The following is a 16,440-nucleotide window of genomic DNA, read 5'->3' as shown; positions in this document are numbered from 1 at the left end:
GACATCAACTGTCTCAATTTTACTACCCCCCCCCCTTGTATTCCAACCTCACTTCCTCAGAAATTGCCATCCACTCTCTATGCAACAATCCCAGCCTCACCATAAACCTGCAGACGAGAGTGGGGGAGTTGTGGTCTGGCGCACTGACCTCTTCCTTGTCGAGGCCAGTTGACAGGTCTCAGACACCTCCTCCTATTAACCCCTCCTACAGGATCCCACCTCTGTCTCCAAAACCATCTCCAACCTCGTCACCTCTAGCTACCTCTCCTCCACGGCCATCAACTTCATTGTCTCCCACCCCTGGACTGCCCATTTCTACTTTCTACCCAAGATAGACAAACCCAACCATCCGGTTGACCCATTGTTTCTGTCTGCTCCTGCCCCCCTGAACTAGTTTCATCTCACCATGACTCTATCTTTTTTCCCCTTGTCCAATCTCACCCCAACTACATCTGCAACACTTCACATGCCTTCAATCTCCTCAATGACTTCAGATTCCATGAACTGGACTGCCTCATCTTCACTACGGATGTCCAATCCCTTTACACAGGAGACCTGAAAGCACTTCTCTTCTTCCTGGACTAAAGACCCAATCAGTCACCCTCTACCAACACCCTCCTCCACCTGGCAGAACTTGTCTTCACATCTCCTTTAACTCATACCACTTCCTCCAAATCAAAGGAATAGCCACGGGTACCGCATGGGTTCCAGCTACACCTGTCTGTTTGTGGGTTTTGTGGAGCAATCCATGCTCAAGTCTATATAGGCAAGACCCTCAACTCTTCCTCCGGTATATCAATGACTACATCAGGGCTGCCTTTTGCACCCATGATAAGCTTGAAGATCTACTTCCACCCTGATCTTGAACACAACTGCTCCATCTCTGATAACTCTCTCCCCCTTCTGGATCTCTCTGTTTCCATCTTGGAGACAAGCTTTCCACCGACATATGCTACAAACCCTCCACTCCGACAACTACCTGCACTACACTTCCTCACACCCTGTCACCTGCAAGGATTTAATCTCCTCTCAATTTCTTCGTCTCTGCCACATCTGTTCCCAAGATGAGTCTTCCAGTCCAGATCTTCTGAAATGTCTTATTCCACAAATGTGCCTTCCCTTCACCACTATCAACTCAGCCCTCACCCACATCTCATACATTTCCCGCTCATCTACCCTGACCCCCTCTGCACCCAGATGCAGAAAACTTAGAATCATCTTCATCCTCACCTACCACCCCTCCAGCCTCTGCATCCAGCACATTATCTGCCAAAATTTCCAGCATTTACTACAGAATACCACGACCAGACACATTTTTCCTTCTCCTCCCCTCTCAGCCTTCCGCAGAGACTGCTCCCTCTGTGATTCTCTCGTGCACTCATCCCTCCCTACCCATTGCACACCTGGCACCTTCCCTGTGCCTGTAGGAGGTGTCACACTTGTGCCCACACTTCCTCCTTCACCACGGTCCGAGGGCCAAAACAGGCCTTTCAAATGAAGCAACACTTCACTTGTACATCCAAAGGACTTACTTATTGCATCTGGTACACCCTTTGTGGTATTCTCTACACTGAAGAGACCAGTCACAGAGTGGGAGATCACTTCGCTCAGCACCTCCTCTCCATTCAACCACAGCAACCTCCCAGTGGCCAACGATTTCAATTCCGAGTCAAACTCCCATGCTCACGTCTGTCCATGCCTTATGTACTATCCTACCCAGACAACCCGCAGATTGGAGGGACAACACCTTATTTTCCATCTGGGCATTCTGCATCCAGATGGCATTAACATTTCCATTAAACCTGCTTACCTTTTCTTACCTCTTCCCTAATTTTCCCATTCTTCCACCCATCCAGTCATCCCTCTTCCCCCTTATTGCTGCTGTTCCCTCCTTCCTTTCTCCATCTATCATCTCCTGCCTTTGCCACCTCCCCCCACCCCCCCCCCCCCACTCTTGTTCAGATGCCTGCTGGGATTTTCTCATACTTTGTTGAAGGGCTTAAGCCTAAAATGTCGGTTATGTATTTTTACAAAACAAGACACTGTTTAATCTGCTGAGCTTCTCCAGAATTTTCTACCATAACCCCTTGCATGATCAGAAATTTATGTTTCACAAATTGAGTTTTAGTAAAATAAAAGTTTTCCTGTAAAAGTAGGTTACAAGTCATCAGTTGCAAACCCAATAGCACTGAAGAATACAATTGCATATCTGCATCAATGGCCTGTGGAAAATGAATCAATCATATCCACTGCCTTTTGTAGTCTTGATTTGATAAAATATTCTCATTAATCAACAACTGATCCCAGATTTACCACCCAATAGAGATTTATACCCAGAATCAAGATGCTTAAAGATCCAAATGGATATTTTATTGCATTTAAACTTCTAAATCACTAATCATGTTGTACAGCTTAGTAAGAGGCCCTTTAGCTCCCCATGTTGATACTATCACATGCTTATCAGCACTTCTCCCATTCACCAGTATGTGGTGCATAACATTCTATTTGTTGGCGATTCAAATGCTTGTGTATATGCTTTCAATACGCTGTTTGACTACCTGCCTCTACCACTCATTCAGGCTGAGCTTTTCCCTTCAAATGCCCTCTAAACAATTTATCCATCACCCTAACCTTATGTCCTCTAGTTTTTGACATCTCTGTTGTAGGAAAGGTTTCCTACCATTTACTGCTTTTCTCTCAGATTATTATATATCTCTATGAAATCCTCTTTAGTCTCTGCCATTCCAAGGAAAACAAAGCCAGTCTACCAACCCATGTTCGTATCCGCTGCTGCCTTTAAGGCGCTTGTATGTTCTTTCCATGACCATGTGGGTTTCCTCCCACCCTTAGTTTTAGACCATCACATTTCTGCATTATACATCAATGGTTCTGTCATGGAGAGAGTGGAGATCCTTCGCATGAATATAAAGGGTAATCTAACCTGGACCCACAACATCTCCTCATTAGTCAGGTGGTCACAGCAGCACCTAGACTTCCAAAGGAGGTTGAGGAGGGCAAGGCCACCAGACCCCATTTTGGCAACTTTTTAATCAGAGTACAATTGAGAGTGCATCATATCTTATAGACCGATCTCATTATTAAATGTCTTTTTTAATTTTTATTTCTAACACTGTAAACCATATCAACCAAAATATGTACAAACGTTTCTCATTAAATATACACAGCGCCATTCCCCTCCCCCCTCTAAAACCTATAAATATTCAACAAATACAAAACAATAAAACCTTAAAACAATGTCTCCCACAAGGGAAAAACAAACAAGAAATATGTGTCATCTACTTTTACACTCTAAAATTGTTTTTATCTTTTTATCATTTTAGGGGCTGGAGTTCCGATGCAAGCTCTCTCTGTTATGTTCCATGTATGGTTCCCAAATTTGTTCAAACAATGTAACTTTATTTTTTAAATTACATGTTATTTTTTTCCAGTGGAATACATTTATTCATTTTCATATACCATTGTTGTATTCTCAGATTCTCTTCCATTTTCCAAGTTGACTTTATACTTTTTTTGCTACTGCTGAGGCTATCATAATGAATATTTTTTTTTGCGCTTTATCCAATTTGAGGCCAAATTCATTACTTCTTATGTTATTTAAAAGAAAGATCTCTGGGTCTTTTGGTATGTTATTATTTGTGATTTTATTAATATCTGATTTAGTGCTTCCCAAAACATATTCACTTTTGTACATGCCCAAATTGCATGTATTGTTGTTCCCATTTCATTTTTACAGCAGAAACACCTATCTGATATTGTTGGATCCCATTCTTTTAATTTTTGAGGAGTAATATATAAACTGTGTAACAAATTATACTCTATCATGCGTAACCTTGTGTTTATTGTATTCTTCATAGTTCTAGAACATAACTTTTCCCATGTTTCATTCTCTATTTTTATATTTAAGTCCTTTTCCCACTTTTGTTTGGGTTTATAGCTTGTTTCATCATTTTCCTTTCCTTGCAGCTTAATGTACATTAAGATTTGTTATAAATCTTTTAATTATCATGGTATCTGTAATCACATATTCAAAGCTGCTTCCTTCTGGTAATCTCAATCTCTTATCCAATTTTTCCTTTAAATAAGCTTTCAGTTGATGATATGCAAACATTGTACTGTGAGTTATTCCATATTTGTCCTTCAACTGTTCAAATGTTAATAAATTATTTCCCAAAAAACAATTCTCTATTCTTTTGATTCCTTTTCTCTCCCATTCTCTAAAGGAAAGGTTATCTATTGTAAAAGGCATTGGCGGATTTTGCGTCAATAACAATTTTGGTATTTGGTAATTCATTTTTTTCCTTTCTACGTGAATCTTCTTATATATATTAAGTAAATGATGCAATACTGGTGAACTATTATATTTCACCAGCTTTTCATCCCACTTATACAGTATATGTTCCGGTACCTTCTCTCCTATTTTATCTAGTTCTATCTTAGTCCAGTCTGGTGTTTCTTTAGTCTGGTAAAAATCTGATAAATACCTTAATTGTGCGGCTCTATAATAGTTTCTGAAGTTTGGTAACTGCAAATCACCTTGGTTATACCTCTCTGTTAATTTATCTCGCGCTACCCTTGGTTTCACCCCTTTCCACAAGAATTTCCTTATTATTCTCTTTAGTTCAACAAAGAATTTCTCTGACAAAGGAATTGGTAACATTTGAAAAAAGTATTGTATCCTTGGGAACACATTCATTTTAATGCAGTTCACCGCCCTATCAACATTAGTGGTAATTCTTTCCAATGTTCTAAGTCTTCCTGTAATTTCTTTATTAATGGCTGATAATTTAGTTTGTACAAGTGGCTCAAGTTATTGTCTAACCTGATACCTAGGTATTGGATTGCTTGTATTTGCCATTTAAATGGTGATTCTTTTTAAAATTCTGTATAATCCACATTACTCATTGGCATCACTTCACTTTTATTTGCGTTGACCTTATACCCCGATATTTCTCCATATTCCTTCAATTTCTTATGTAGTTCTTTTATTGATATCTCTGGTTCTGTTAGGTATACTATGATGTAATCTGAAAATAAACTGATTTTATACTCCTTCTCCTTTATTTTTATCCCTTTTATTTTATTTTCTATTCTTATCAGCTCTGCCACTGGTTCTATTGCTAAGGCGAACAGTGATGGGGATAATCGACATCCCTGGCTCGTTCATCTACTTAATTTGAATTGGTTCGATACATATCCATTTACTACTACCTTTGCCAGTGGTCCATTATATAATGCTTTCATCCAATTAATATATTTTTCTGGCAGATTGAACTTCCGTAATACTTTAAATAAATAGTTCCACTCTACCCTATCAAAGGCTTTTTCTTCGTCCAAGGCAACAGCCACCATTAGTTTTTTACTTCCTTGAACTACATTAATTAAATTAATAAGTTTACAGACATTGTCCGCTGTCATCTTTTCTTCATAAATCCAGTTTGATCTTGTTTTACTATTTTTGGTACACAGTCAGCCAATCTGTTTGCTAATAATTTTGTTATTATCTTATAATCTGAGTTAAGTAGGGATATTGGTCTATATGACGCTGATGTTAATGGATCCTTCCCCGTCTTTGGTATTACTGCAATTATTGCCATCTTAAATGAGTCTGGCAAGTTTTGTGTTTGTTCTACCTGATTCATTACTTCCAGGAGAGGAGGAATTAATAACTCTTTAAATGTTTTATAGAATTCTATTGGAAATCCATCCTCTCCTGGTGTTTTATTGTTCGGTAGCTTTTTCAATATATCCTGTACTTCCTCTATTTCAAATGGTTTTATCAGTTTGTTTTGTGTCTCTTCTTGCAATTTTGGCAATTCAATTTTAGCTAAAAACTGTTCTATTTTATCATCTTTCCCCTCATTCTCAGTTTGGTATAATTGTTCATAAAATTCCTTAAAGTTTTCATTAATCTCTGTTTGTCCCTTTTTCTTGATGCCAATATGTTTTTTTTTTAGCTTGTTCTGTTTTAAGTTGCCAAGCCAATATTTTGTGTGTTTTTTCTCCAAATTCATAATACTTTTGCTTTGTTTTCATTATGTTCTTCTCCATCTTGTACGTTTGTAATGTTTTGTATTTTAATTTTTATCTGCCAATTCTCTCTTTTTCTTTATATCCTCCCTTTTCACTAGTTCCTTTTCTGTACTTGCTATCTCCCTTTCCAGCTGCACTATTTCCTGATTGTATTATTTTTTCATCTTAGTTACATAACTTATTACCTGTCCTCTAATTAAAGCTTTCATTGCATCCCATTTCTGTTTATTTCAAAATATGTTTTAATTTGATGTTCAATTAACTCTTTAAATTCCTGTCTTTTAAGTAGCATGCGATTTAACCTCCATCTATATGTTCTTGGTGGGATGTCCTCCAGTTCTATTGCCAATAGTAGGGGTGAATGACCTGAAAGTAGTCTAGCTTTATTCTCAGTTTTCCTGACTCTCCCTTGAATATGTGCCGACAACAAAAGCATATCTATCCTTGAGAATGTTCCATGCCTACTCAAATAGTATGAATATTCCTCTTCTTTTGGGTGCTGCCTCCTCCATATATCCATAAGTTTCATTTCCTGTATTGTTTTAACCATAAATTTGGCTACCTTATTCTTTTTGCTTGTCTTTTGATCAGTTTTATCTAACATTGGATCCAAATTAATGTTAAAATCCCCTCTTATCAATATATTTCCTTGCATGTCTGCAATCCTCAAAAAATATCTTGCATAAACTTTTGATCCTCATCATTAGGTGCATATATATTGAGCAAATTCCAAAATTCTGAGTAGATCTGACACTTTATCATCACATATCTCCCTGCTGGATCAGTTATTTCCTCCTCTATCTTGATTGGTATAGTTTTGTTAACTAATATAGCTATACTCCTAGCTTTTGAATTATGTGATGCTGCCACTATGTGTCCTACCCAGTCTATCTTCAATTTATCATGTTCCTCTTCTGTTAGATGCATTTCCTGCACAAATGCTATATCTATTTTTTTCTTTTTTCAGTAAATTTAGTAGCCTCTTCCTTTTAATTTTGTTATGTATTCCATTAATGTTTATAGTCATAAAGTTCAATGTGGCCACCTTTTATCTTGTTTACACCTCTTTTCTGCCTCCTCGCTACCTCCAACCCCCTTTTTCCCATTTTCGTCTTTTACATTTCCCTTTTCAATCTCAATGTATGACAACATTTAAAACATGAAATACTCTGACAATCCCCACACCCAATAACACCCCCCCCCCCTTCTCTGAGTTGCCATTTTTCCCTTGCCGGGCAACCACAACTCCCCTTTCCATTTGGTTTGTGATCTTGCTCGCAAGCGTCAACTGATTTCGCAGTGACAGTTATTCTCTCCCACCCCCCCCAGAAAACATTTTTTGTACATAAAACAAAGCTCTCTCTTTTCTTCTTTTCATCACCTTCTTCCTTCCCTTCTCTTTACCATCTTTAGTTCTTTACATATACATTATTTTTACTTTATAATATTGCATCTTTATATATACTTTATTGCCAGTCTTCTTTCTTGTTAGATCTCTTCATCTCATTCTTTCTGTCCTGCAAGCGTTCTGCAAATTCTTGTGCTTTCTCTGGATCCAAGAATATCCTGTTTTGTTCCCCAGGTATAAATACTTTAAGTACGCCTGGATGTCTTAATATGAATTTGTAATCTTTTTTCCATAAAATCATTTTTGCCGTATTAAATTCCTTCCTCTTCTTTAAGAGTTCAAAGCTTATGTCTGGGTAGAAAAATATATTTTGTCCCTTATATTCCAACGGCTTATTATCCTCTCTAACTTTATTTCTTGCCCGCTCCAGTATATTTTCTCTTGTATATCTTAAAAATTTTACTAAGATGGATCTCGGTCTTTGATGTGTCTGCGGCTTCGGTACTAATGCTCTGTGTGCCCTTTCTATTTCCATTTCTTCATGCAATTCTGTCATTCCCAACACCTTCAGGATCCACTCTTTTATAAATTCCTTCATGTCTGGCCCTTCTTCATCCTCCTTCAGCCCCACTATTTTTATGTTGTTTCGCCTACTATAGTTTTCCAACATATCAATTTTCTGAGATAACAACTCTTGTGTCTCTTTAATTTTTTTGTCACTTTCTTCCAATTTTCCTCTTAAATCATTTACTTCAAATTCTCCAGCAGTTTCCCGTTCCTCCACATTGTCAACTCTTTTCCCTATTTCTGTCATGACCCGTTCTAGACTTTGCATTTTGTCTTCTGCTCTTTTTAGTTTTATTTTATTTGCACTAAACTCTAATGATGACCATTCTTTTAATGATCTCATTTGCTCGTCAAAAAAATCTTTATTTTGTCCATCTGTTTTACCTTCTATTTCTCTGTGGAGGTCTTGATCTTCTTCTTCCTCTCCTTCTGTATCTGTGTCTGTGTTTTTGTCTTCTTCTCTTCTTTGTATCTGTGTCTCTTCTGCTTTTCCTGATGAATTACTTCCATGACTTTGTCTGTCCTCGTCTTGCTGTTGGGCCTACAGTCATGTGTCGTTTCTCTGTTGGGCCTCCTTCTGTTGCTGTTCACCCTCGATCCTCTCCTCGCCGCTGTTATGACCTTCCAGCTGAGCGCCATGATGTCGGGTGTCCCTCAGCTGGTCGTGTTGCAGCTGCCCGCTCCTCAGCTGAGCCCCCCTCCTGTCGGTGTTCACTTTATTTTTTGATTGCACAGTTGTGCACTCTTGTTTGGCTCCGAGAGCCATTTTTGCAATCCACCAGTCGGGGAGTCGTGACTTCTCAAGGGACTCACCAGCCTTGGAGATCGGCTGCTCTTCATCAACTTAGTTCCCTGCTCCTGCGTGCAGGTAAGGCCTTCTTCTTTCTTCTTCAGTGCTTTTTCTTCATCTTTTTTCCCCGTTGTTTTTACTGTCTCTTTCTTGGCTGCCATCTTCTTATTCTTCTCTGTAACTTTATCTTCTGTTTCCTTAGTTTTATTTTCGTTGAGCTATGTCTTTTCTAAACTTTTTTTCTTTTTTTCTGGAGAGAGCTGGTTCAACCTGACCGGCCACTACTCCATCGTGTGACTTCCCCCTCATTATTAAATGTTGATTTTTTAATTATTTCTAAGATTTTGGCTAAAGACGTGAGAATATCTTGCCTAAAATTATCTCTAAATATAAAACTGAATTTATTAAAAATAGATACTCTCATTTTAATATTAGAAGATTATTGAACATTATTTATTCCACTCCATCCAAATTATCAGAATGTGTTGTTTTACTTGATGCTGAAAAAGTATTTGTTTGAGCTTTTGGTAAGATTTAACTTGGGTCCTGGATTTATCTTTTGAATCTAATTACCATATATTTTGTCTTATAAGTCGACTGGCGTACAAGTCAACTTCCATTTTTTGGGCTGTCTGGGACTCGCAGGAACACACCAATTTTTTTTTTTTAAACACCCCAATCGCAAGTAACAAAGCTGTAATTTAAGTTTAAAAAAACTTTGGCCTACCAGTCAACAATGGTGACATCATGCTCCAGATGAGAGCAGAAACCTGAACCTACCAGGCAGTAGTGGCGATGGCCCACAGAGCAGGAGTGCCAACATTGTGGGGAGCAGGAACCTCGGCCTACCATGTAGGAGTGGCGACGGTGACTTCAAGGTCCCAGGTAGGAGAGGTTATGGCGGCACCCAGCAGTGGGTAGGTGTCAGGGAGCAGTGGCACTGGTGATGGGGAAGTTTTACGCCGAATTGACCTCAATCTGTTTTTTTCAGTAAATTAAGGTCTCAAAAGTATATCCGGCATACAAGTTGACCCCCCACATTTTTGAGAAATTTTTTAGGGTTTTATGACTCGATTTATATGCTGAAATGTATGGTAATTTGCCAAGCTCCTATTGCAGAGGTTAATACTAATAACTATAAATCTCTTTATTTTACGTTTCATAGGTTGCGTCAAGGTTGTCCTCTTAGTCCTTTATTATTCAACCTAGCTTTGGAACCCTTAGCAATTGCTTTAAGTATCCATGGTACCCAGAGAGGGGAGAGAGTACATAAGGCTTCATGAAACGAAGATGATTTGTTAGTATTTATTTCAGATCCCAAAAAATCGATTCCTTCTAAGTTATCTTTGCTTACTGAATTTGGTTTTTTTTTCAGGATAAAAATTGGATTTAAATAAAAGTGAACTTTTTCCTATTAGTAATCATTTACATTTATTTGATCAATTATCTTTTAAAGTTATTAAAAATCAATTTAATTATCTCAGTATAAAATTACAAAAAACTTTAAGGATTTATACAAATATAATGATCTCCCTTTGAATTTGCTAAACAAATATTAATGAAATGGTCACCACTGATGTTGTCATTAGGAGGTCGAATTAATGCAATTAAAACGATAATCTTACCAAAGTTCTTATATACATTTCATGCTATCCCAACTTTCAGCCCTCAAGTATTCTTTGACAAATTAGATTCTAAAATATCATCTTGTATATGGAATAATAAAAGTCCTAGGTTGGCTAAGCCATGACTACAGAAAATGAAAAATTATGGTGGTATGGCATTACCAAATTTCATATTACTGAGCAATTAACATACAATACATTACGTTTTGGACTTAATATTCTGAAATACATGATTGCCCTTTATGGGTGGAATTGAGAAGAATATGGTTAGAGGATATTCTAACTTCATTATTAGGTACTTCTCTCCCCTTTGCATTATTCAAAGTATATAAACAAGATTTTAAACCAATTCTCAGACATACACTAAGGATCTGGTTTCAATTTTGTAAGTTTTTTGATTTAAATAATTTTGTTCTGTCCAGTAAAATGTGTTCCAATTATTTTTTTTAAGACATCATCTGACCAAGCTTTTTCTCTATGGAAAAGTAAAGGAATAATAACCTTAATAATAATGCTTGAAGGAAATTGTTTAACGTCATTTAATCAATTAGCTGAAAAGTTCCATTTGCCTTAAGATTTGTCTTCTTAGATATTTTCAAATTAGGAGTTTTCTATACTCTTTTCTGCCAAATATTCTATTTACTTTTTCAACTAATTTGATTGATATTCTTCTTCAATTAAATCTTTCCCGAAGATTGATAAAAGTTTACTTAATTTACCTCTTATATCTAATGAAAAAATCAAAGGTTCTTGGAACCTGGAATTTGAGCAGCTACTTTCTGATGATTTATGGAAAATAATTTTTTGACTTGTCAATACTTCATGAATTTGTGCTCATCACTCTTTGATTCAGTTCAACATAGTGCATAGGGCACATATGTCTAAGGACAGATTGGCCAGTATTTTTCTTAATACAAGTCCTATCTGTGATGGGTGTAAATTTGAAGAGGCCACTTTGAGTCATACATTTTGGTCCTGTACAAAGTTAGATAATTTTTGGCAAGGTATTTTTGAAACTTTAGCTAAAGTGTTGGACCTAGATTTATAGCCAAACTTACTCACAGCTATTTTGGGGATCACAGTTTTTTTTAAGGCCTTACATCTGCTTCAGCCCAAAGGATAGTAGCCTTTTCACCATTGATGGCAAGGAGAGCTATATTACTCAAATGGAATTATTGCAATCCGCCTACTTTACTTTAATGGCTTTCCTCCATTACATCTTGCTTAGATTGAGAAAAAATTAGAAGTCGGACACTTGATACTATCTTTATCTTTGAAAAAACCTGGTGACCATTTATTCAATATTTTTGTATGAAATAAACTAATAAACAAAATTGAACCACTTCCAGTTTATTTATCTTTCTCCGAGTGCATTGTTTACTCAGGAAGAATCTCTTTTCTACTTTGAAATTACTCTCAGAATGGATTGCTTTTTTGGGTTTTTTTAAAAATAAAATTCCCATTGGAGTTGGATTTTTTTTATTATATGCATTAACTTTTTATTTTCTTACTCAATGTAACTGTCAATATCTGGAAATGTTAAATTAATTTGGAAGTACTTGATTGCTATATTCAAGGACAATGTATTGTAATGTTTGTGCCACAGGGGTTTATTGCACTAACCATCGCATTTATATGGGCCCCAGGTGCTGACAACAGGGCACTGTGTCATTGCGGTGCCGGCCTGGGATTAGCTGGTGTTCCACCACAGCTTGCTGTCTTCCCACAGTGCAGGAGGACACCTGGGACGATGGCCGTTGTCACCCCCAGGTCTGTGCGGTGGCCACAGTCATTTTGTGAGCCGGTCCACATCTCCATGCACAGGATGCTAAATGACAACCCCCCCCCCCCACCCCACCCTCCCAGAACCGGCAATCAGGTCTTTGTCCATTGATTTGGGTGGTCTGCTCCTGCATTGCAGGCAAGGAGTGGAGACCGGCTTCAGGCGGTTGACGGTAGAGGTCTCCTCCTTACCACCGACATCGAGGACGAGAATGGAGCCGTTGTCCCTGATGACCCTCTAGGGCCCTTCATAGGGTCGTTGTAGGAGCAGCCGATGTGCGCCCCTTCGCACAAACACAGATTAAGTCTTTAAGTTCCTGGGGATGTTATGTTTGGGCTGATCGTGTAGTGGGGGTTGTTGCGGGACTAGGGACCTCAGTTTTCGCTGTAAGTTCTCAAGGATTGCATAGTCTTCCGGCTGTTTGTCAGGGGCCAGAAACTCCCCCGGAATGATTAAAGGTGCACCATAGACCATCTCCGCCACCGAGGCATTGAAGTCTTTCTTCAGCATGGTGCGAATTCCCAGCAGGACCCAAGGCAGTTCGTCTACCTAGTTGGGACCCTCAAGCCAGACCATCAAGGCTGCCTTCAGGTGCCTTTGAAATCACTCCGCCAACCCATTTGCCTGTGGGTGGTATGACATGGTGTGGTAGAGCTGTGTCCCAAGAAAGTGAGCCAATGCTGCCCAGAACCCAGAAGTAAACTGTGCCCACCTGTCTGAGGTTAGGTGTTCTGGGACCCCGAATCTGGACACCCATGTGTCGATGAGTGCCCTGGTGCAGGGAGTCCCAAACATAGAAGAGGCTATCACGTAAGCCAACTGCTGCAGCCATCAATGATGGATGGCCAGGGCATTTCCCAGAAATCTGCGGGGTGGGCAGCATTGGCAGATCTTCACCCCCCAACGCTGATGATAATAGAAGAATTTTCCCAGGGTATTAACTTGCCTTTTCGCTGATCTTGGCTTAGCAATTGGCTGTGCGTGAGGCTTGCTAACCTGGTCTACGATGGCACTGATATCCTTCTTTGCTCTCCCGAGCATGTTCACCTGGGCTGCGACACTCTGGCGGCCACTGAAGTCCTCATCCGTGAGCAAGATTTGAATATCCTCCAGCAGCTGCTCCAGAAAGATCTGCTCGAAGAGCAGGCATAGCTTGTGGCTCTTGGTCAAAGCAAGCAACCCGCTCATTAGGGAAGACAGGGCCCTGTCCCCCAATTCATCCATGTGCAGCAATCAGTCGACGCTCTTGTGCCAGGAGATCCCAAATGTGTGGGTTAACAGCTCTTTGAGGGCCACACACTTACCTTGCTCCAGAGGCTGCCGTAGGAAGTCTACTGCCCTTGCCGCTGTGTCTTGATCGAGTGCACTCATGATGTAGAAGTAGCGGGTGTCAGCAGAGGCAATGTATCAAAGCTGGAACTGAGCCACGGCCTGCTCGAACCACAAGTGTGGCTGTGACACCCAAAATGTTGGGAACCTGAATGAAACTGCATGGATGGCTGCTGGCTCTGCCTGGTCCATCATCTTCAGGTCCAACTGCCGGTTGGACCTGTCAGGGTCAACTATGTAGCATTCACAATACACGGGCATGGAGAAGTTGAGACTGATTTATTGCACTGGCCATCATGTTTATATGGGCACCAGATGCTGACATCAGGGCACCACGTCATCAGAGCTCACTGTCGCGGGAACGCCGGCCAATCTCGGGCCAGCGCTCTGATGACGTGTCACCTGGGATGACCCCAAGGTCTGCACGGTCACTGGCCATTCTGTGGGCCCTCCGCATCTCCGTGCGAGGGCCGCTACAGTATATATTACTTTTTCACGTAATTATTCTATTTTTTCCTTTATTTGTGGAAAATTAATAAAAAGATTAAAAAAGAAAGAGAGGGCATCATCGTGTAGTTTGGTAGTTGCAAGTCAATAAAGAAGATAATCAAAGCAGCCGAGAAGATCACTGAGGTCTCTCTTTCCTCTATTGACGACATTTATCAGGAACGTTGTTTAAATAGAGCTCAAAGAATTCTAGAGCGCTCTTTCCATCCAGCGCACGGTATCTTTGACCAACTATCATCAGAAAGGAAGTACAGGAGCATTAAAATCAGGACTGCCAGGCCTGATAGCTTGTTCCCGCAAGGTGTGTGATGCTGAACTATCCTATAACCGAGTAAATCATCCCAAAACATTTATATATAGATTTATCCTCATATACTCATGTGATTATTATGTACTATGTATTGTGTGTGCATATGTGTACACCGTGGTCTGTTTAATTGGGTTGTGTATGTACCATAAGATGATAATATACTTGAATTTAATTTTAATTAGATATGCTTTAAACAGTCATTTAAAACACCATTTTGCAATTAAGATTATCTAAAATTCAGTTTTATATGGAAAACTAGAATTTTACTCAATTAAGCTTACCAAGTGCTGGCCTCTCGATCCTTCCACATGCTATACGAGTCACTGTTTGCAGTACGAAAAGACATGATACCTGTAATACCTTTACAAAATCAAAACATAAAGATTAATGTTAAATCAAAGAAGAATTGCATAACAAATAAATATTATCACACATGTGGGCTGTAAACACTTTCATATATATGTGAAATTGTAATCAATGTGTGACTTAGCAATAATACTTCAGCAATAATTAATGAAGTACCTTCCTTCTATTATTATGTGCCCCCTCCTCCAACACTACAAATATAGATTTACTGAATTACATGTTTTTCATAAATCTGCCCTTTCATCAACATGACACTAAATATAGGGATCAAAACTAGGCACAAGACTGAATAAAAATCCCAATAACTAAAATAGAGTTTAGGATTTTATTTGCCTTGGAATATGTCCAAAACCACAATTTTCTTTCTCCATTGTTATCTCACCATGCTCCATGTTTCTCATTTTTGTATCATTTTTCATTAATTACACATCACTGTCCTCAAAACTAAGAAGGAAATGAATGAATAGTTAAGAACTCAAAGCAGAGTGCTGGGGAGTTCCAAAGATCACATAATCTGTATTCCTGTTGAATTCATTGTTAACAGATGACTAACCCCTCTCTGTTATTCCTCATTCATCTAGTTTTTACCTATTAAATTACAGGGAAAGATGCAAAATAAATTCCTGACTTGTAAAAGTTGTTAATTAAAATATTACGCACCATTTCTCATTTTTATCTTCATTTGCAGCTGAAACTTCATGTGGTTTGGTCCCATCACAGGCCAACTATTAGTTTTCATCAAGTAGTTATAAATGAAATAAATTGGGGCAACAGTCATGACTTCTGATTCCGCAGAGCCACGGGGTAGATCAATTAGTTTGTGAACACCTTCAGGATCTAAAACTATAGACATTGCTTTACCAATTATGTCTCCTGTTAAAATTTAAAAAAAAAGAGAAATTCAACAAAAATTCCAGAAATGAACAGCTGGTTTGTAAGCACATGAAAGAGTAGTTTAGATGCTGCTCCAATCAAGGGTTACACATACAATAATTCAGTTTTTTTTTTGTTAAAATCGATCTGTGTGTGATTTTTGTTTTTTGAATATTTTATTTAATACTCCATACATGCAATAACTACAATTATTATAATATACAGATTTCAAAAAAAGAAAAAATCGATTACATACATGATGGTTTTCAACCTACCCCAAAACACCTCCCTTCACCCAACTTCCCACCCCAAAAAAGAGAAAGAAAAAAATACAAATTAAAAAATAAAAAAAAATTTAAAAAAATATATATATATTTATATATGTATAAAAGTAACAAAGAATCTTGGATTGCAGAGAGATGAATTTAATTTAAAATTTGAAAAGGAAAAAAAATTATCGGATGTATCAGTTTTTCAGTGGAATAAAGGAACTTACAGTGGTATAAGAAAGGAACTGGCTCAAGTCAACTAGGAAAGCAAACTAATTGGAAGATCAAAGCAGGACTGGAAGATATTTTTGCAACTAATAAAAGGCATGCAGGATAGATATATTCCAAGGAAAAAGAAATTTGTCCAAGGAAAGATGGTGCCATTGTGGCTAACAAAAGAGGTGAAGGTTAAGATTAAAGCAAAGGAGAGGGCATACAAGGAAACTAAACTAGTGGAAAATCAGAGGACTGGGATTCCTATCGACACTTACAGAAAGAGACAAAGAAAGTCATTCGGAATGAAAAGATGAGCTATGAAAGGAGATTAGCTAAGAATATTAAAAACGATACTGAATTTTTTCAAATATATAAGGAATAAAAGAGAGGCACGTGTTGACATAGG

At 38.4% G+C, this 16,440-nt stretch overlaps 1 protein-coding gene across 1 annotated transcript in view; it reads right to left on the bottom strand.

Moving 5' to 3' along the window:
• The window catches only part of c5 (complement component 5), a 118,647-nt gene that overhangs the window by 32,727 nt on the left and 69,480 nt on the right, over positions 1-16,440 (bottom strand). Inside the window, exons 24-25 of the mRNA XM_069887522.1 lie at positions 15,337-15,549; positions 14,592-14,670 (exon numbers count right to left, since the gene is read on the bottom strand). Coding sequence (XP_069743623.1) covers positions 14,592-14,670; positions 15,337-15,549 — 292 coding nt within the window. The remainder of the gene's footprint in view (positions 1-14,591; positions 14,671-15,336; positions 15,550-16,440) is intronic.

The sequence above is a fragment of the Narcine bancroftii genome, chromosome 1, assembly GCF_036971445.1.
Source record: "Narcine bancroftii isolate sNarBan1 chromosome 1, sNarBan1.hap1, whole genome shotgun sequence".
Taxonomy (NCBI): domain Eukaryota; kingdom Metazoa; phylum Chordata; class Chondrichthyes; order Torpediniformes; family Narcinidae; genus Narcine; species Narcine bancroftii.
This window is presented reverse-complemented; position numbering and strand designations above follow the sequence as displayed.